Source organism: Patagioenas fasciata, chromosome 38 (assembly GCF_037038585.1).
Source record: "Patagioenas fasciata isolate bPatFas1 chromosome 38, bPatFas1.hap1, whole genome shotgun sequence".
Lineage (NCBI taxonomy): Eukaryota > Metazoa > Chordata > Aves > Columbiformes > Columbidae > Patagioenas > Patagioenas fasciata.
In genome coordinates, this window is record NC_092557.1 from 1,696,224 (window position 1) to 1,717,194 (window position 20,971).

Here is a 20,971-nt window from a genome sequence, read left to right on the forward strand (position 1 = left end):
GAGAGGCGCCTGGCCACGCCCACAAGCGGGCTGCCCTCAGTGACTTTGAGCGTCAGAAACCACGCTCACACGCCCCCGGGGAACCAATGGGAGAGCGCGCTTTAGGCGCTAAGCCCCGCCCTTTCCGGCTTCTTGCTTCCCCGCCTCAGACCGCCATGATGGCGGCGGTGCTGCGGCTGCGGCCGCTTGGCGCTCAGGTGAGGCCGTTAATTAACGCTAATTAGCGCTAATTAAAGCAATTAACGCCTTGATTTGACCCCATGTCGCTCCGCAGATGCTTCGGGGACCCCCCTGGCCCTGGAGGAGCCGCTTGGGGCACAAATCGCTGCTCATCAGGGGATTGGGAAGCGGCGGCGGGCAGGTCAATGGGGTTAATGGGGGGTTAATGAAGGGTTAATTGGTGATTAGGGGCTGGGGGGGGTCTGTGGGGCAGCTTTGGGGTCTATGGGGCTGAACTGGGGTCTATGGGGGGATCTATGGGGCAGCATTGGGGTCTATGGGGGAATCTATGGGGCAGCATTGGGGTCTATGGAGCACAATTGGGGTCTATGGGGCAGCATTGGGGTCTATGGGGGGATCTATGGGGCAGAATTGGGGTCTATGGGGGGATCTATGGGGCACAATTGGGGTCTATGGGAGGGTCTGTGGGGCAGAATTGGGGTCTATGGGGCCCAATTGGGGTCTATGGGGGGATCTATGGGGCACAATTGGGGTCTATGGGGGCTCTATGGGGCAGGTTTGGGGTCTATGGGGCAGCATTGGGGTCTATGGGGGGTCTATGGGGCAGAATTGGGGTCTATGGGGGGATCTATGGGGCAGGTTTGGGGTCTATGGGGCAGAATTGGGGTCTATGGGGGGTCTATGGGGCAGAATTGGGGTCTATGGGGCAGCATTGGGGTCTATGGGGCCCAATTGGGGTCTATGGGGGGCTCTATGGGGCACAATTGGGGTCAATGGGTCAGAACTGGTGCCTATGGGTCACTCTATGGGTCCCAACCCACATCTATGGGGCAGCCCCCTATAACCCTTGTCCCTCTTTTCCAGGCCGTGGGGCTGAGCCCCCCAAGTGTGGGTCCGAGCCCACCATGTCCCCCTGCACACCCCCCATCTATGGGGCCGGATTCACCCCCTATGGGGCTGGATTCACCCCCTATGGGTCCGGATTCACCGCCTATGGGTCCGGATCTTTCCGCTATGGGTCCGGCGCTGCCCCCCTGCCCCCCAAGTGTGGGGCCGGTGCTGCTGGAAGATGTGGGGCTGGGCGCCCCCACGCCCGTGGGGCTGATCCAGAACTTCCTGCAGTTCCTGCACCTCGATGTGGGGCTGCCCTGGTGGGGGGCGATCGCCACAGGTGGGTTTGGGGGCTCAGTGCGGGGGGTTTGGGGGTCCCGCTGACCCACGGCTGCCCCACACACCCCCCCGTAGCCCCTCGGACCCATAGGTGCCTTGCGTGCCCCATAGCGGCCCCGTAGAGGCCATAGGGACTCATAGGGAGGGTGGGTTTTAGGACCCTGGGGGGGCTGTGGGACCCAATGGAAACCAATGGGGACCCATAGAGACCCATGGGGACCCTCCTGACCCCCCATTGCCCCCCATTGCCCCCATTGCCCCCCTTTGATCCCCATTGCCCCCCATTGCCTCCCATTGACCCCCATTGACTCCCCTTGACCCCCATTGACCCCATTGCCCCCCATTGCCCCCCATTGACTCCCATTGATTCCCATTGATCCCCATTGACTCCCATTAACTTCCATTGCCCCCATTGCCCCCCATTGCCCCCCATTGCCCCCGATTGACCCCCATTGACCCCCATTGCCCCCATTGCCCCTATTGCCTCCCATTGCCTCCCATTGCCTCCCATTGCCTCCCATTGACCCCCATTGCCTCCCATTGATCCCCATTGCCCCCCATTGCCCCCATTGCCCCCATTGACTCCCATTGATTCCCATTGATCCCCATTGACTCTCATTAACTTCTATTGCCCCCATTGACCCCATTGCCCCCCATTGCCTCCCATTGACCCCCATTGACTCCCCTTGACCCCCATTGACCCCCATTCCCCCCCATTGCCCCCATTGCCCCCCATTGACTCCCATTGATTCCCATTGATCCCCATTGACTCCCATTAACTTCCATTGCCCCCTATTGCCCCCCATTGCCCCCGATTGACCCCCATTGCCCCCATTGCCCCCATTGCCTCCCATTGCCTCCCATTGCCTTCCATTGACCCCCATTGCCCCCATTGACCCCCATTGCCTCCCATTGACCCCCATTGACTCGCATTGATCCCCATTGCCCCCATTGCCCCCATTGACTCGCATTGATTCCCATTGATCCCCATTGACTCCCATTAACTTCTATTGCCCCCCATTGACCCCCATTGACCCCGATTGACCCCCATTGACCCCCATTGCCCCCATTGCCCCCATTGTCTCCCATTGCCTTCCATTGACCCCCATTGCCTCCCATTGACCCCCATTGCCCCCATTGCCCCCATTGACTCGCATTGATTCCCATTGATCCCCGTTGACTCCCATTAACTTCCATTGCCCCCTATTGACCCCCATTGCCTCCCATTGACCCCCATTGACCCCATTGCCCCCCATTGCCCCCCATTGCCCCCCATTGCCCCCCATTGCCCCCATTGCCCCCATTGACTCGCATTGATTCCCATTGATCCCCATTGACTCCCATTAACTTCTATTGACCCCCATTGACCCCCATTGACTCCCATTGACCCCCATTGACCCTCATTGACTCCCATTGACCCCCATTGCCCCCCATTGCCCCCCATTGCCCCCCATTGATCCCCATTGCCCCCATTGCCCCCCACTGCCCCCCCTGCCCCCCTGCCCCCCGTGTCCCCGTGTCCCCAGGCACGCTGTGCGCCCGCGTCCTGCTGCTGCCGCTGCTGATCCGGGGCCAGCGCGAGGCGGCGCGGCTGGCCCTGCACCTCCCCCACCTGCAGCTGCTGTCCCAGCGCCTGCAGCACGCCCGGGCACACGGGGACCAGCTCCAGGGTGGGCGGGGCTTCGGGGGGCGGGGCCTCGGGGGGGCGGGGCCTCGGGACGGGGGTGGGGTCAAGGGAGGGGCTGTGGGGGTAATGGGGAGGTTGGGTTGAATGGGGGTGGGCGGGACTTAGAGGGAGGGGCAGGGGCCTATGGGGGCGGGGCTTGATGGGGGCGGGGTCAAGGGAGGGGTTGTGGGGCATTGGGGTGACTGCGGCTTTCAATGGGTTTCTATGGGAGTGGGCGGGGCTTAGGGGAAGGGGGTGGAGTCTCCGGGGAGGGGGTGTGGCCAAGAAAAAGGGGGCGGGGCTTGTGGGGCACCTTGGGGGTAATGGGGAGATTGGGGTGAGTGCGGCTTTAAATGGAGAGGGGGTGGGGCTTAAAGGGGGCGGGGCTTAGGGGGGAGTGGCCTAAGGAAGGGGGCGTGGCTTAATCCGCTATCAGAGCCTTAAAGGGACAGTGGGTGGTTTATAATTAGATGTTAACTGGGGTTTATGGGAGGGGGTGTGGCTTGTGGGAGGGGGTGTGGTTTGTGGGAGGGGGGTGTGGCCTATGGAGGCGTGGCCTCCTGAAGCCCCGCCCCTCCCGGAAGTGGCCCGGGCGTACTCGGAGCTGGTGGCCTATCAGAAGAAGCACGACGTGAACCCCCTACGGGGCTTCCTGGTGCCCCTGGTGCAGGTGAGGGACCCAGGAGTGCCCCAAGGGACCCAGGAGTGCCCCGGGGGACCTGGGAGTGCCCCAGGGACCCAGGAGTGCCCCAAGGGACCCAGGAGTGCCCCAGGGACCCAGGAGTTCAGGAGGGACCCAGGAGTGCCCCGAAGGCCCCAAACCTTAGGGGAGGGACCCAGGAGTGCCCCAAGGGACCCAGGAGTTCAGGAGGGACCCAGGAGTGCCCCAAGGGCCCCAAACCTTCGGGGAGGGACCCAGGAGTCCGGGAGGGACGTGAGGCTTGGGGGAGGGACCCAGGCATGCCCAGGGACCCAGGAGTGCCCCAAGGGACCCAGGAGTCCAGGAGGGACCCAGGAGTGCCCCAAGGGACCCAGGAGTTCAGGAGGGACCCAGGAGTGCCCCAATGGCCCCAAACCTTCGGGGAGGGACCCAGGAGTCCGGGAGGGACTTGAGGCTTGGGGGAGGGACCCAGGCATGCCCAGGGACCCAGGAGTGCCCCAAGGGACCCAGGAGTCCAGGAGGGACCCAGGAGTGCCCCAAAGGCCCCAAACCTTCGGGGAGGGACCCAGGCGTCCGGGAGGGACCCAGGCGTGCCCCAAGGGACCCAGGCGTGCCCGTTGCAGACGCCGCTGTTCGTGTCGTTCTTCCTGGCGCTCAGGGCCATGGCGGCCGCGCCGCTGCCCGGGCTGCGCTCGGGGGGCTGGGGCTGGGTGCCCGACCTCACGGCCCCCGACCCGCTCTACGTGCTGCCCCTGCTGGTCACGGCGAGCACCTGGGCCGTGATGGAGGTGGGGGCGCGGGGGGCGCGGGGGGACTGGGGGGGCAAGGGGGGTGATGGGGGTGATGGGGCAATGGGGGTGATGGGGGTGATGGGGGTGATGGGGGGGATGGGGGTGATGGGGGTGATGGGGGTGATGGGGGGGATGGGGGTGATGGGGGGGATGGGGGTGATGGGGGTGATGGGGGGGATGGGGGGGATGGGGGTGATGGGGCAATGGAAGTCAATGGGGGTCAATGGGGGTCAATGGGAGTCAATGGGGGTCAATGGGGGTCAATGGGAGTCAGTGGGGGTCAATGGAAGTCAACGGGGGTCAATGGGAGTCAATGGAAGTCAATGGGGGTCAATGGGGGTCAATGGGGGCAATGGGGGTCAATGGGAGTCAATGGGGGTCAATGGGGGTCAATGGGAGTCAGTGGGGGTCAATGGAAGTCAACGGGGGTCAATGGGAGTCAATGGAAGTCAATGGGGGTCAATGGGGGTCAATGGGGGCAATGGGGGTCAATGGGAGTCAATGGGGGTCAATGGAAGTCAATGGGGGTCAATGGGGGTCAATGGGGGCAATGGGGGCAGTGGGGGCAATGGGGGTCAATGGGAGTCAATGGGGGTCAATGGAAGTCAATGGGGGTCAATGGGGGCAATGGGGGCAATGGGGGTCAATGGGGGCAATGGGGGCAATGGGGGGCAATGGGGGAAATGGGGGGCAATGGGGATCAATGGGGGGCAATGGGGGTCAATGGGGGCAATGGGGGGCAATGGGGATCAATGGGGGGCATTGGGGGGCAATGGGGGCAATGGGGGTCAATGGGCAATGGGGACAATGGGGGGCAATGGGGATCAATGGGGGGCATTGGGGGGCAATGGGGATCAATGGGGGGCAATGGGGATCAATGGGGTCAATGGGGGCAATGGGGGTCAATGGGGGCAATGGGGGCAATGGGGGGCAATGGGGCCAATGGGGGGCAATGGGGGCAATGGGGGGCTATGGGGTCAATGGGGGTCAATGGGGGCAATGGGGGGCAATGGGGGTCAATGGGGGGCAATGGGGGCAATGGGGGCAATGGGGGGCAATGGGGCAATGGGGCTCAGTGGGAGTCAATGAGGTCAATGGGGGGCAATGGGGGGCAATGGGGGCAATGGGGGCAATGGGGGTGATGGGACAATGGGGTCAATGGGGGCAATGGGGGTGATGGGGGCAATGGGGGGCAATGGGGGCAATTGGTCCTATAGGGTCTCTATGGGTCTGTGGGTCCCTATGGGTCTGTGTGGGTCCCAATGGGTCCCTGTGCCCACAGGCGGGGGCGGAGGCGGGCGTGGCCACCCCGGGGGCGGGGCCAACGCGGCAGCTGCTGAGGCTCCTCCCACTGCTCTTCCTGCCCTTCATCCTCCACTTCCCCACGGTGAGGACCCAGGAGTGCCCCGGGGACCCAGGAGTGCCCCACGGGACCCAGGAATGCCCCAAGGGACCCAGGAGTGCCCCAAGGGACCCGGGAGTGCCCCAAGGGACCCGGGAGTGCCCCAGGGACCCAGGAGTGCCCCGTTGCCGTCTCCTCCCAGGCCGTGCTCACCTATTGGCTGACGTCCAACGCCTTCAGCCTCCTGCAGACGGCGCTGCTGCGCGTGCCGGCCCTGAGGGCGGGGCTACGCATCGCCCCGCCCCCCGCGGCCCCGCCCCCCGCCGGCCCCGCCCCCCGGGCCCGCCCAGCGCGCAGGGGGATCCTGGAGCGGCTCAAAGAGGGTGAGGAATGGGGGGGATTTGGGGGGGTTTGGGGGTCAAGGGGGGGGTTGGGGTGATTGGGGGGGGTTTGGGGGGGGTATTGGGGGGGTTTGGGGGGTTTTGGGGTCGTTTCCAAGGGTTTTGGGTCCCCAGAGTGGGCGACGGCGCAGGCGGCAAAACGGGGGGAGGAGCGGGAACGGCAGCGGAGGAAGCGGCTGGAGATGGCGGGAAAAGGTGGGGAACTCCTGGGTCCCTCCCGAACTCCTGGGTCCCTTGGGGAACTCCTGGGTCCCTTGGGGCCCTTTGGGGCACTCCTGGGTCCCTCCCGAACTCCTGGGTCCCCGGGGCACTCCTGGGTCCCCCTGACCCCCCCTTTCTCCCCCAGGTCCCCTCCGCCAGACGTTTTCCCAGAACCCCCTGGGGCCTCCGCCCCTCCCCCCCCGCCCCCCTCCCCCCCCCAAACGCCCCTGGAAGGAGACGCTGGGCCCCTAATAAAACGCCGTTTACACCCCCGAAACCCGCCCGCCGCCTTTTCATTGGCCGAGGGGGCTGTCAGTCAACGCGGAGGGGGCGGAGCCGCCTCATTGGGCGACCAATCACCGCCGAGCCCCATAGCGCGGGGTTCAAACCACAATGGCGGCGCCTCCTTAAATCCCGGCGTGCACCGCGGCCGCCCATAGGAAACAGCGGGGAAAATGGCGGCGCGACGCCTCGGTGTATCCCACAATGCACCGCGCGGGGAGCGCGCATGCGCTCTCTGCCCCCCCCCCCCCCCCCCCACCCGTTGCGCGGTGCACGCTGGGATATACCGAGGCGTCGCCCCTCCCAAGCGGCCATTTTGTCGTTGTTTGAATGGCGGGCGCGGTGCACGCTGGGATTTTAGGAGGCGCCGCCATTTTGGGCTCGCCCCGAACGCCTGGGTCCCTTGGCAAAAATCGCATTTATTGGTGTTTTATTATCAAAAAACGCGGGGTTAGGGCAAAGGGGGAGGGGGCGGGGCTTCCCTGAGGGCGTGGCGGGGGGGGCGGGGCCTAAAGTGCCCGCCAATCAGAACGCGAGGGGAAATATGGAGCGGCGGCCATTTTGTTGGGAGTTTTTTCGCCCGTTTTAAGTGGCTTTTAACCTGAATTTTCAGCATTTTGGGCCATTTTGGTCAATTGGCGGCCATCTTGCTTCCACTTGTGGTCCTTTCAGCCCGATTTTGGGTCATTTTGGGTCGATTTCTGACCATATTAAGTGGATTTGGGGCCATTTGAGCCAATTTGGCGGCCATCTTGGGTCCGTTTCTTAGCATTTTGGGGCCATTTTGGGGCCGTTTTGGGCCATTTTACATTAATTTTAGGCCATTTTAAGTCAATTTTTACCCATTTCAAGTCAATTTCGGGCCATTTTAGACCAATTTTGGGCCATCTTGCTCCAATTGGCGCCATCTGGCTTTCAGTTCTTACCATTTTACCTCCATTTTGGGCCATTTTGGGTCAATTTTGGGCCATTTTACGTCAACTTTAGGCCATTTTAAGTCAATTTCTGACAATTTTAAGCCAATTTTTACCCATTTTTAGTCAATTTTGGGCCATTTCAAGTCAATTTTCGGCCATCTTGCTCCAATTGGCGGCCATCTTGGACGCATTTCCCATCCCTATATCTCAATTTTGGGCCATTTTAAGTCAATTTTGGGTCATTTTACATCAATTTTGGGCCATTTTACATCAATTTTAGGCCATTTTAGACCAATTTTCCGCCATCTTGCTCCAATTGGCGGCCATCTTGGACGCATTTCCCATCCCTATATCTCAATTTCGGGCCATTTTAAGCCAATTTTAGGCCATTTTAGACCAATTTTCACCCATTTCAAGTCAATTTTCGGCCATTTCAGCTCAATTTTCGGCCATGTGGTGCAATTGGCGGCCATCTTGCTTTCACTTCTTACCATTTTAGCTCCATTTTAAGCCAATTTTAGGCCATTTTACACCAATTTTGGGCCATTTTACGTCAATTTTAGACCAATTTTCCGCCATCTTGCTCCAATTGGCGGCCATCTTGGTTGCATTTCCCATCATTACATCTCAATTTCGGGCCATTTTACATCAATTTTAGGCCATTCTACATCAATTTTGGGCCATTTTACATCAACTTTAGGCCATTTTAGACCCATTTTCCGCCATCTTGCTCCAATTGGCGGCCATCTTGGTCCAATCGGCGGCCATCTTGCTTGCATTTCCCACCCCTACACCTCAACCCTGACCCATTTTAAGCCAATTTCGGGCCATTTCCCCTCAATTCCAGGCCATCCCAAGCCAACCTCGGCCCCCCCTCAATCCGCGCCGTTGCGCGGGCGCCCCTCCCCCTCCCCCAGCGCCAGGTACACGGACACGGGGCAGTGGTCGCTCCCCATCACCTCGTTGCGGATCTTGGAGTCGCACAGCGCCCCCCGCAGCCTCCGCGAGAGCACGAAATAATCCAAGCGCCACCCCACGTTGCGGCCCCGGGCGCCCCCCAAGTGGGTCCAGAAGGTGAAGGCGTTGGGGACCCCCGGGTAGAGGAAGCGGAAGGAGTCGATGAACCCGCCCCCCAGGAGCTCCCCGAAGGCCTCGCGCTCCTCATTGGTGAAGCCCGGCGAGCGCCGATTGGCCCGCGGGTGGCGCAGGTCCAGCTCCTGATAGGCCACGTTCAGGTCCCCGCCCAGCAGCACGGGCTTGCGGGCGTCCAATCGGGAGAGGTGGGCGCGGAGGGCGCGGTCCCAGCGCTGCCGCTCGGCCAATCGCGCGAGGCCACGCCCCGAGTTGGGGACGTAGGCGCAGACCAGGAAGAGGGAGGGGAGCTCGGCCGTGATCACGCGGCCCTCGGCGTCCAATGAGGGGTCGCCTGGGGGGGGGAAAGGGTCAGGGGGGTGGGGGGGGGGGGGGGTGGTGGGGGCAATGGGGGCAATGGGGGCAATGGGGGAATGGGGGTAATGGGGGCAATGGGGCAATGGGGGTAATGGGGGTAATGGGGGCAATGGGGGGCAATGGGGGCAATGGAGCAATGGGGGGCAATGGGGGCAATGGGGGGCAATGGGGGCAATGGGGGGCAATGGGGCAGTGGGGGCAATGGGGGTCAATGTGGGCAATGGGGGCAATGGGGGCAATGGGGGGAATGGGGGCAATGGGGGGCAATGGGGCAGTGGGGGCAATGGGGGCAATGGGGGCAATGGGGGGCAATGGGGGCAATGGGGGGCAATGGGGTCAATGGGGCAATGGGGGCAATGGGGGGAATGGGGCAATGGGGCAATGGGGGCAATGGGGGGAATGGGGGGCAATGGGGGGAATGGGGCAATGGGGCAATGGGGGCAATGGGGGGCAATGGGGGCGATGGGGGCGATGGGGGCAATGGGGGCAATGGGGGCAATGGGGGGCAATGGGGGCAATGGGGGGCAATGGGGGCAATGGGGGCAATGGGGGGCAATGGGGCAATGGGGGGCGATGGGGGCGATGGGGGCGATGGGGGCGATGGGGGCAATGGGGGCAATGGGGGCAATGGGGGGCAATGGGGCAATGGGGGCAATGGGGGCAATGGGGGGCAATGGGGGGCAATGGGGGCAATGGGGGCAATGGGGGGCAATGGGGCAATGGGGGGCAATGGGGGCGATGGGGGCGATGGGGGCGATGGGGGCAATGGGGCAATGGGGGGCAATGGGGGCGATGGGGGCGATGGGGTCAATGGGGGGCAATGGGGACAATGGGGGGCAATGGGGTCAATGGGTATCAATGGGTATCAATGGGTCAATGGGTATCAATGGGGATCAATGGGTGTCAATGGGTATCAATGGGTATCAATGGGGATCAATGGGTGTCAATGGGTGTCAATGGGTATCAATGGGGATCAATGGGTGTCAATGGGTATCAATGGGTATCAATGGGTGTCAATGGGTGTCAATGGGTGTCAATGGGTATCAATGGGTATCAATGGGTATCAATGGGTATCAATGGGTGTCAATGGTGTCAATGGGTGTCAATGGGTATCAATGGGTATCAATGGGTATCAATGGGTATCAATGGGTGTCAATGGGGTCAATGGGTGTCAATGGGTGTCAATGGGTGTCAATGGGGTCAATGGGTGTCAATGGGGTCAATGGGTGTCAATGGGTATCAATGGGATCAATGGGTGTCAATGGGTGTCAATGGGTATCAATGGGTATCAATGGGTATCAATGGGTGTCAATGGGTATCAATGGGTATCAATGGGTGTCAATGGATCAATGGGTGTCAATGGGTATCAATGGGTGTCAATGGATCAATGGGTGTCAATGGGTGTCAATGGGTGTCAATGGGTATCAATGGGTGTCAGTGGTCTCCGTGCTCTCACCGATGCCGTAGGTGACGTCCAGCGGCCGCTCCCGCGCCAGCAGCCCCACCCCGCTGTAGCCGCCCCGCCCGCTGGCGCTGGCCCAGAACTGGTGGGGGAGCCGGGGCAGCGCCCGCACCTCGGGGGGCACCTGGGCCTCCGCGCACTTCGTCTCCTGCAGGAGCAGCACGTCCGGGGCGTCCTCCTGCACCCACTGCGGGGGCACGGGGTCAGGGCCGCGCCCGGGGCCCTCCCGGACGCCTGGGTCCCTTGGGGCACTCCTGGGTCCCTCCCACACTCCCGGGTCCCTTGGGGCACTCCTGGGTCCCTCCCGAACTCCTGGGTCCCTCCCGGACGCCTGGGTCCCCTGGGGCACTCCTGGGTCCCTCCCAAACCCCTAAGTCCATTGGGGCACTCCTGGGTCCCTCCCGAACCCCCAGGGCCTTTGGGGCACTCCTGGGTCCCTCCCAAACCCCTAAGTCCATTGGGGCACCACTGGGTCCCTCCCAAACCCCCAGGGCCATTGGGGCACTCCTGGGTCCCTCCCGCACTCCTGGGTCCCTTGGGGCACTCCTGGGTCCCTCCCGAACTCCTGGGTCCCTTGGGGCACTCCTGGGTCCCTCCCGGACGCCTGGGTCCCTTGGGGCACTCCTGGGTCCCTCCCAAACTCCTGGGGCCATTGGGGCACTCCTGGGTCCCTGGGGCACTCCTGGGTCCCTCCCAAACCCCCGGGGCCATTGGGGCACTCCTGGGTCCCTCCCAAACCCCCAGGGCCATTGGGGCACTCCTGGGTCCCTCCCGAACTCCTGGGTCCCTTGGGGCACTCCTGGGTCCCTCCCGAACCCCTAAGTCCATTGGGGCACTCCTGGGTCCCTTGGGGCACTCCTGGGTCCCTCCCAAACCCCCAGGGCCATTGGGGCACTCCTTGGTCCCTCCCGAACTCCTGGGTCCCTTGGGGCACTCCTGGGTCCCTCCCGAACTCCTGGGTCCCCTGGGGCACTCCTGGGTCCCTCCCAAACCCCTAAGTCCATTGGGGCACTCCTGGGTCCCTTGGGGCACTCCTGGGTCCCTCCCGAACCCCCAGGGCCATTGGGGCACTGCTGGGTCCCTCCCACACCCCTCAGTCCCTTGGGGCACTCCTGGGTCCCTATTTGGGTCCCTTGGGGCATTCCTGGGTCCCTCCCAAACTCCTGGGTCCCCTGGGGCACTCCTGGGTCCTTTGGGGAACTCCTGGGTCCCTTGGGGCACTCCTTGGTCCCTCCCACACTCCTGGGTCCCTTGGGGCACTCCTGGGTCCCCAGGGCACTCCTGGGTCCCTTGGGGCACTCCTGGGTCCCTCCCGAACCCCTGGGTCCCTCCCGAACCCCCAGGGCCATTGGGGCACTCCTGGGTCCCTTCGGGGACTCCTGGGTCCCTCCCACACTCCCGGGTCCCTTGGGGCACTCCTGGGTCCCCGGGGCACTCCTGGGTCCCTTGGGGCACTCCTGGGTCCCTGGGGCACTCCTGGGTCCCTTGGGGCACTCCTGGGTCCCTACCTGCAGCGCCCCCTTGCGCACCCAGGCCCTGAGCCCGTCCACGTTCCAGGAGGTGACCTTGAAGTTCGACCTTTGACCTCCGGGCGTGACCTCGCGCAGGGGCGGGTCCACGTAGAGCAGCGCTGGCTCCACCCCCTTGGCCTGGCCACGCCCCCCCTTGGCTGGGCGGGAACCTGGGGAACAATGGGGGTCAATGGGGGGCAATGGGGGGCAATGGGGGTCAATGGGGGCAATGGGGGCAATGGGGATCAATGGGGATCAATGGGGGGCAATGGGGGGCAATGGGGGGCAATGGGGGTCAATGGGGATCAATGGGGGTCAATGGGGGTCAATGGGGATCAATGGGGTCCATGGGGGTCCATGGGGGTCAATGGGGGTCCATGGGGGTCCTTGGGGGTCCATGCGCTCAGTGGGCGTGGCCCCGCGGTCACGTGTCTCACTCACCCTCCTCCTCCCCCTCCGCCGCCTCCTTTCTGCTCCGCTTGGGCATCTCGGCAGCCCCGCCCCCTGCGGACGCAACCAATCAGCGCCCGGCGCCTCCTCCACCGGAGCCAATCAGCGCCCGCCGCGCTCCCCCCCCCCCCCCTTTTACCCCCCCCACGTGTCCTCCCGCCGCTTCTCCCCGCCACCCCCCCCAAGCAACCAATCAGCGCCCGCCGCCCCCACGTGTCCCCCCCCGTCCCGGTTCCCGCCGTTTACCCCCCAAGCAGCCAATCAGCGCCCGCCCGGTTCGCCCCGCGGGACCAACCAGGAGCGGCCGCTCCCGCCGGCTCCGCGCCGCGAATGAAAGCAGCGGGGAGGAGGCGTGGCCGGAAGTGTGCGCGGTGGAGGAAGTGACGCAATCACGCGGTGGTGGGGCGGGGCGGGAAGGAAGCGGCGCGGCGGTGGAAAAAGCGGCGGGTTTGGGGTTTTTTGGGTGGATTTAGGGGGTTTTGGGGGGGTTGTGACGTCACGGTGACGTCATGCCGACGGTGCTGGGGCTGGAGGGCTCGGCCAATAAGGTGGGGGCGGGGGTTGTGCGCGATGGCGTCATCCTGAGCAGCGCGCGCGCCACCTACGTCACCCCCCCCGGGCACGGTGCGTGACGTCACGGGAAAGGGCGGGAAAAGGGGGGGGCGGGGAAAGGGGGGGGGATGGCGGGAAAGGGGGAATGGCGGGAAAAATGGGGGGAAATGGGGGAAATGGGGGGAAAATGGGGAAAAATGGGGAAAAATGGGGGGAAATGGGGAAAAATGGGGGAAAAATGAGGGAAAAATGGGGGGAAATGGCGGAAAATGGGGGAAAAATGAGGGAAAAATGGGAAATGGGGGGGAAATGGGGGAAAAGGGGGGAAAATGAGGGGAAATGGGGGGGAAATGAGGGGAAAATTGGCTAAAAGGGGTAAAAATGATGGAAAATGGGGAGAAAATGAGGGGAAATGGGGAAAATGGGGGAAAAATTGGTTAATTGGGGGAAAATGGGGTAAAATGAGAAAAAAATGAGGGGAAATGTGGGGAAAATGAGGGAAAAGGGGCTAAAATGAGGAAAATTGAGGTAAAAATGGGGGAAAATGGAGCAATAATGGGGGTTTTGCCATTTTGAGGCCAAAATGAGGCCGAAATGAGGCATTTTGGGTCAATTTGCTGTCGTTTTTTGCTCGATTTTCCCTCAGTTTTCATCGATTTTCTTCTCAATTTTTTGTCCCATTTTTGGGGGTTTTTCCCCTCAATTTTTTACCATTTCTGGTCGATTTTTCCCTCAATTTTTGTCCATTTTTTGGTTGATTTCTTTGTCCATTTTTGAACCTCATTCTGGGTCCATTTTGGGCTGAATTGGGGCCATTTTGGCTCAGTCTGGGTCCATTTTGGGCTGAATTTGTCCCATTTTGGCTCATTCTGGGTCCATTTTGGGCTGAATTGGGGCCATTTTGGCTCATCCTGGGTCCATTTTGGGGCGAATTGGGGTGGTTTTGGTTCATTTTGGGTTGAATTGGGCCCATTTTGGGGCGAACGGGGCCGTTTTTGGGTGACGGGTTCTGATTGGCAGGGTTCGCCCCCGGCCCCGCCGGGCGCCACCACCGCCGCGCGCTATTGGCTCTGGTGGGCGACGCCCTCGGCCACGCCCGGACACGCCCGCAGGACCTGGACGCCATCGCCTTCACCAAGGGTCGGGGGCGGGGCCTCAGGGCTTGGGGGCGGGGCCTCAGGGGTGGGGGGTGGAGCCTTGGGGTGGAGCCACAAGGGTTGGGGGGTGGAGCCTCGGGGGGGTGGAGTCTCAGAGGGGTGGAGCCTCAGGGGCTGGGGGGTGGAGCCTCAGGGGTTGGGGGGTGGAGCCTTGGAGGGGGTGGAGCCTCGGGTTGGTGGGTGGGGCCTCGGGGGGGTGGAGCCTCGGGGGATGGAGCCTTGGAGGGGGTGGAGCCTCAGGGGTTTGGGGGTGGAGCCTCGGAGGGGCAGAGCCACAGGGGTTGGGGGTGGAGCCTCGGGGGGGTAGAGACTCAGGGGTTGGTGGGTGGAGCCTCGGGGGGGTGGAGCCTCAGGGGTTGGTGGGTGGAGCCTCGAGGGGGTGGAGCCTCAGGGGGTGGTGGGTGGATCCTTGGGGGGTGGAGCCTCAGGGCTTGGTGGGTGGAGCCTCGGGGGGTGGAGCCTTGGAGGGGGTGGAGCCTTGGGGGGTGGAACCTCAGGGCTTGGGGGGTGGAGCTTAAAAGGGGGTGGAGCCTAAAAGGGGGCAGAGCCTCGGGGGGGTTCTTATGGCGTTGTGGGCGGAGCCTCCTGCCGTGGTGGGCGGAGCCTGACGGGCGCGGTCTGGCACAGGCCCGGGCATGGGGGCGGGGCTGGCGGTGGGGCTTGGTGGGTGGAGCCTCAGGGCTTGCTGGGTGGAGCCTAAAAGGGGGCGGAGCCTCGGGGGGGGGTTCTTATGGCGTTGTGGGCGGAGCCTCCTGCCCCGGCGGGCGGAGCCTGACGGGCGCGGTCTGGCGCAGGCCCGGGCATGGGGGCGGGGCTGGCGGTGGTGGCCGCGGTCGCCCGCACGCTGGCCCAGCTGTGGCAGCGCCCCCTGCTGGCCGTGAACCACTGCGTGGGCCACATCGAGATGGGGCGGCTGCTCGGCCCCGCCCCCGACCCCCTGGTGCTCTACGTCAGCGGCGGGAACACGCAGGTGGGCTGCGCCGGGCCTGGCGCCAGAGCTCGGGGGCACGTGGGGTCGTGTTGGGGTCATATCGCGATATAGCGGGGCGATATGGGGTCATATTGGGGTCATATCGCGATATATCAGGGCGATATGGGGTCATATTGGGGTCATAGCGCGATATATCGGGGCGATATGGGGTCATATTGGGGCCATATCGCGATATATCGGGGCGATATGGGGTCATATTGGGGTCATATCGCGATATATTGGGGTCATATCGTGATATATTGGGGGCATATGGGGTCATATTGGGACCTATTGGGGTCATATTGGGTCATATCGCAATAGATTGGGGCGATATGGGGTGATACTGGGACCTATTGGGGTCATATTGTGATGTATGGGGGTCATATCGCGATAGATCGGGGCATATTGGGATATATTGGGGTCATATCACGATATGTTGGGGGCATATGGGGTCATATTGGGAGCTATTGGGGTCATATTGTGATGTATGGGGGTCGTATCGCGATAGATCGGGGGCATATTGGGACTTGTTGGGGTCATATCACGATATATTGGGGGCATATGGGGTCATATTGGGAGCGATTGGGGTCATATTGTGATGTATGGGGGTCATATCGCGATAGGTCGGGGGCATATGGGGTCATATTGGGGCCATATCGCAATATATCGCGGCGATATGGGGTCATATTGGGGTCATATCGCGATATATTGGGGCGATATGGGGTCATATTGGGGTCATATCGCGATATGTCGGGGCGATATGGGGTCATGTTGGGGTCATATCGCGATATATTGGGGTGATATGGGGTCATATTGGGACCTATTGGGGTCATATTGTGATGTATGGGGGTCATATCGCGATAGGTCGGGGGCATATGGGGTCATGTTGGGGTCATATCGCGATATATTGGGGGCATATGGGGTCGTATTGGGACCTATTGGGGTCATATTGTGATGTGTGGGGGTCATATCGCGATAGGTCAGGGGCATATGGGGTCATGTTGGGGTCATATCGCGATATATCGGGGGCATATGGGGTCATATTGGGACATACTGGGTCACATTGTGACGTATAGGGATCATATCGCGATATATGGGGGTCATATTGGGACTTGTTGGGGTCATATCGCAATATATTGGGGGCATATGGGGTCGTATTGGGACCTATTGGGGTCATATTGTGATGTATGGGGGTCATATCGCGATAGATCGGGGGCATATGGGGTCATATTGGGACATACTGGGGTGATACTGTGATATATAGGGGTCATATCGTGATATATTGGGGTTATATCGTGATATATTGAGGGCATATAGGGTGACATTGGGACTTATTGGGGTCATATTGTGACATATAGGAGTTATATCACGATATATCGGGGCCATATTGAGACTTATCAAGGTCATATCGAGACGTATTAAGCCAATATCACGACATATAACACCCGTATTGCGGCCATATCGCGACATATCGCAGCCATATCGCCCCCTATCGCGCCATATCGCGGCCGTATCGCGGCCAAACCGGCACCCCCAGGCCGCCTATCGCACGATATCGCCGCGATATGACCCAAAACCTCGCGATATGACCCCAATACCCCACGATATGGCCCCAATATGTCGCAATATGATGCGATATGACCCCAAACCTTGCGATACGACCCCGATACCCCACGATACGGCCCTGATATGTCGCGACATGACCCAAAACCTTGCGATATGGCCCCGATACCGCACGATATGATCCCGATATGTCGCGATATGACACGATATAGCCGCGATACGACCCCAAACCTCACGATATATCGCGATACGACCCCAGGTGATCGCCTTCTCGCGCCGCCGCTACCGCATCCTGGGGGAGACGCTGGACCTGGCGCTGGGGAACTGCCTGGACCGCTTCGCACGCATCCTGCAGGTCCCTGGGGCACTCCTGGGTCCCTTGGGGCACTCCTGGGTCCCTGGGGCACTCCTGGGTCCCCGTAACCCCGCCCCTCTTCCCGCAGCTCCCCAACGCCCCCAGCCCCGGGCACCACGTGGAGCGGCTGGCGCGCAGGTGAGGCCCCGAAATGGGCTTTGGGACCCAAACTGAGCCGAAACCGCGGGGTTTGCACCCAAAACTGACGGGGGCGTCGGGGGGTCCTCCCGGCCCACAGGGGGCGCCGCCTGCTGGATCTGCCCTACGGGGTGAAGGGGATGGACGTGTCCTTCTCGGGGCTGCTGACGCACCTGCGGGTAGGGACCCAGGAGTGCCCCAAGGGACCCGGGAGTGCCCCATGGACCCGGGAGTGCCCCAATGGAACCCAATGGGGGAGTTGAGGGACCCAGGAGTGCCCCAATGGAACCCAATGGGGGAGTTGAGGGACCCGGGAGTGCCCCAATGGAACCCAATGGGGGAGTTGAGGGACCCAGGAGTGCCCCAATGGAACCCAATGGGGGAGTTGAGGGACCCAGGAGTGCCCCAATGGACCCCAATGGGGGAGCCGAGGGACCCAGGAGTGCCCCAATGGAACCCAATGGGGGAGTTGAGGGACCCAGGAGTGCCCCAAGGAACCCAATGGGGGACCCAGGAGTGCCCCAATGGAACCCAATGGGGGAGTTGAGGGACCCAGGAGTGCCCCAATGGAACCCAATGGGGGAGTTGAGGGACCCAGGAGTGCCCCAATGGAACCCAATGGGGGAGTTGAGGGACCCAGGAGTGCCCCAATGGAACCCAATGGGGGAGTTGGGGGACCCAGGAGTGCCCCAATGGAACCCAATGGGGGAGTTGAGGGACCCAGGAGTGCCCCAATGGAACCCAATGGGGGAGTTGAGGGACCCAGGAGTGCCCCAATGGAACCCAATGGGGGAGCCAAGGGACCCAGGAGTGCCCCAATGGAACCCAATGGGGGAGTTGAGGGACCCAGGAGTGCCCCAATGGAACCCAATGGGGGAGTTGAGGGACCCAGGAGTGCCCCAATGGAACCCAATGGGGGAGTTGAGGGACCCAGGAGTGCCCCAATGGAACCCAATGGGGGAGTTGAGGGACCCAGGAGTGCCCCAATGGACCCCAATGGGGGAGTTGAGGGACCCAGGAGTGCCCCAATGGACCCCAATGGGGGAGCTGAGGGACCCAGGAGTGCCCCAATGGAACCCAATGGGGGAGCCAAGGGACCCAGGAGTGCCCCAGTGGAACCCAATGGGGGAGCCGAGGGACCCAGGAGTGCCCCAATGGAACCCAATGGGGGAGCCAAGGGACCCAGGAGTGCCCCAATGGAACCCAATGGGGGAGCCAAGGGACCCAGGAGTGCCCCAAGGGACCCAATGGGGGAGTTGAGGGACCCAGGAGTGCCCCAATGGAACCCAATGGGGGAGTTGAGGGACCCAGGAGTGCCCCAATGGAACCCAATGGGGGAGTTGAGGGACCCAGGAGTGCCCCAATGGAACCCAATGGGGGAGCCAAGGGACCCAGGAGTGCCCCAGTGGAACCCAATGGGGGAGCCGAGGGACCCAGGAGTGCCCCAATGGACCCAAATAGGGGACCCAGGAGTTCAGGACTTGGGATGGGGAAAAGGGACCCAGGAGTGCCCCAAGGGACCCGGGAGTGCCCCGGGGACCCAGGAGTTTGGGAGGGACCCAGGAGTGCCCCGAAGGACCCAGGAGTGCCCCAAGGACCCAGGAGTGCCCCAGGGACCCAGGAGGTCGGGAGGGACCCAGGAGTTCGGGAGGGACCCAGGAGTGCCCCAATAGAACTAAGACTTCAGGGAGGGACCCAGGAGTGCCCCAAGGGACCCAGGAGTTCTGGGGGGGGAACCCAGGCGTCCGGGAGAGGACCCAGGCGTCCGGGTTCCCCCCTCCCCCAGGCGGTGACCCCGGGGCTGTTGGCGTCGGGGGAGGTGACGCGGGAGGATCTCTGCTTCTCACTGCAGGTACCGGGGACCCAGGAGTGCCCCGGGGACCCAGGAGTGCCCCAAGGGACCCAGGAGTGCCCCAGGGACCCGGGAGTGCCGCAAGGGACCCAGGAGTGCCCCAGGGACCCAGGAGTGTGGGAGGGACCCAGGAGTGCCCCAAGGGACCCAGGAGTTCTGGGGGGGACCCAGGAGTTCGGGAGGGACCCAGGAGTCCTGGGAGTTAATTAAGGGGATACTTGGGTTAATTAAGGGGGTTTGGGGGTTAATTTAAGGGATGTGGGGGTTAATTAAGGGGGTTTGTGGTTAATTAAGGGGGCTGGGGGGTCAGTTAAGGAGCTGTGGGTGTTAACGGGGGGCCGGGGGGGTTAATTAGCGCTAATTAACGAACTCGTCAGGAGACGGCGTTCGCCATGCTGGCCGAGGTGACCGAGCGGGCGCTGGCGCTGACGGGGACGCGGCACCTGCTGCTGGTGGGGGGCGTGGCCTGTGAGTGGGGGCGGGGCCTGCCCGGGGGGCGGGGCCGGAGCCCGGGGGGTGGGGCTAAAGGGGTCCGAGTTATAATGGGTGTGAATGGGAGTGAATGGAGGGGGCGTGGCCTGTGAGTGGGGGCGGGGCCTGCCCGGGGGGCGGAGCCGGAGCCCGGGGGGTGGGGCTAAAGGGGTCCGAGTTATAATGGGGGTGAATGGGGGTGGATGGAGGGGGCGTGGCTTGGGACTTGGGGGTGTGGACAATAAGTGGGGGGCGTGGTCAGAGCACGGGGGGCGTGGTCAGAGGCCTGGGGGGTGTGGCCAAGGGGGACGTGCTTATAATGGGTTTGAATGGCGTGAATGGAGGGGGCGTGGCTTGGGAATTGGGGGCGTGGACTGTGGGTGGGGGGCGTGGTCTGGGCCAATGTGGGCGTGGTCATAGCCGGGGGTGTGGCCAAGGGGGGACTCATAATGGGTTTAAATGGGGTTTGAGTGGAGGTGAATGGAGGGGGCGTGGTCTGTGACGTGGGGGCGTGGTCAGAGCCGGGGGCGTGGCCAAGGGGGACTCACTTGTAATGGGTTTGAATGGGAGTGAATGGGGGTGACGGGAGGGGGCGTGGCTTGGGAATTGGGGCGTGGCTTGGGCCGTGTGGGCGTGGCCTCCTGTGTCCTGCTCAAGTGGGCGTGGCTTAACCCCTTATTATGAATGGGCGGGGGGGGGCCTTAAAGGGCCAGCGTCTTAAAACCCAATGGGTGTGGCTTAACCGAAAGGGGGCGTGGCTTGGCATGGCCACGCCCCCCCGACGTAACCACGCCCCCCGTGACGTAACCACGCCCCCTGCAGGCAACCAGAGGCTCCAGGAGATGCTGCGGACCATGTGTGGGGCACGGGGGGCGGAGCTTTGCCCCATAGACGAGAGGTGGGCGTGGCCTGGGGGAGTGGGGGGGCGTGTCCAGCGGGCTGTGGGCGTGGCTTGCTGAAAGGGGGCGTGGCTTGCAGGTATTGCCAGGATAACGGGGCCATGATCGCCCAGGCCGGGTGGGAGATGCTGAGGGCGGGGCAAACGACGCCCATCGACCAATCAGGGATCACGCAGAGGTAAAGGGGGCGGGGATTGGCCTGGCGGGGGGATGGGGAGGTGGGGCTTATGAATCACATGATGGCGAAGCTCCGCCCTCCTTGTCCAATCAGGTATCGGACGGACGAGGTCGAGGTCACGTGGAGGGATTGAGGCCACGCCCACTGAATAAACTTGTGGGGCACTATGGGGCGCTGTGGGTGTCTATGGGTCCCTATGGTCTCTATGGGGCGCTGTGGGTCTCTATGGGTCCCTATGGTCTCTATGGGGCGCTGTGGGTCTCTATGGGTCCCTATGGGTCGCTATGGGTCGCTATGGGGCGCTATGGGGCGCTGTGGAGCGTTATGGGGCTCTATGGGTCCCTATGGTCTCT

General features: G+C 62.6%; 3 protein-coding genes across 10 annotated transcripts; 2 read left to right on the forward strand and 1 right to left on the reverse strand.

The window, feature by feature from the left end:
- Positions 1-104: 104 nt before the first annotated feature.
- Positions 105-6,689, forward strand: OXA1L (OXA1L mitochondrial inner membrane insertase). Of its 3 annotated transcripts, none has more exons than XM_071801432.1 (10): positions 105-197; positions 275-361; positions 1,045-1,351; positions 2,877-3,020; positions 3,583-3,686; positions 4,301-4,465; positions 5,751-5,855; positions 6,013-6,193; positions 6,326-6,406; positions 6,558-6,689. In XM_071801432.1, exons 1-10 carry the CDS (start codon positions 156-158, stop codon positions 6,662-6,664), a joined length of 1,323 nt encoding a protein of 440 aa, XP_071657533.1. In that variant the 5' UTR covers positions 105-155; the 3' UTR covers positions 6,665-6,689. The 3 variants fall into 3 exon arrangements, with proteins under 3 accessions (XP_071657533.1, XP_071657534.1, XP_071657535.1); XM_071801433.1 differs by having other exon boundaries at positions 3,601-3,686; XM_071801434.1 differs by lacking the exon at positions 6,326-6,406.
- A 418-nt stretch (positions 6,690-7,107) lies between these two features.
- On the reverse strand, positions 7,108-12,952 carry APEX1 (apurinic/apyrimidinic endodeoxyribonuclease 1). Of its 2 annotated transcripts, none has more exons than XM_071801391.1 (5): positions 12,730-12,952; positions 12,475-12,537; positions 12,031-12,203; positions 10,517-10,709; positions 7,108-9,037 (listed from the first exon to the last, which is right to left on the reverse strand). In XM_071801391.1, exons 2-5 carry the CDS (start codon positions 12,518-12,520, stop codon positions 8,487-8,489), a joined length of 963 nt encoding a protein of 320 aa, XP_071657492.1. In that variant the 5' UTR covers positions 12,521-12,537; positions 12,730-12,952; the 3' UTR covers positions 7,108-8,486. The 2 variants fall into 2 exon arrangements, with proteins under 2 accessions (XP_071657492.1, XP_071657491.1); XM_071801390.1 differs by having other exon boundaries at positions 12,779-12,849.
- OSGEP (O-sialoglycoprotein endopeptidase) lies at positions 12,929-20,803 on the forward strand. Of its 5 annotated transcripts, none has more exons than XM_071801385.1 (11): positions 12,937-13,107; positions 14,056-14,175; positions 14,987-15,162; positions 16,985-17,080; positions 17,169-17,218; positions 17,319-17,397; positions 19,005-19,070; positions 19,448-19,538; positions 20,364-20,439; positions 20,520-20,618; positions 20,689-20,803. In XM_071801385.1, the coding sequence occupies exons 1-11, from the start codon at positions 12,993-12,995 to the stop codon at positions 20,768-20,770; spliced, it is 1,050 nt and encodes a 349-aa protein (XP_071657486.1). In that variant the 5' UTR covers positions 12,937-12,992; the 3' UTR covers positions 20,771-20,803. The 5 variants fall into 5 exon arrangements, with proteins under 5 accessions (XP_071657488.1, XP_071657490.1, XP_071657489.1 ...); XM_071801386.1 differs by having other exon boundaries at positions 12,944-13,107; positions 20,712-20,803; XM_071801387.1 differs by lacking the exon at positions 19,005-19,070 and having other exon boundaries at positions 12,929-13,107.
- Positions 20,804-20,971: the final 168 nt, after the last annotated feature.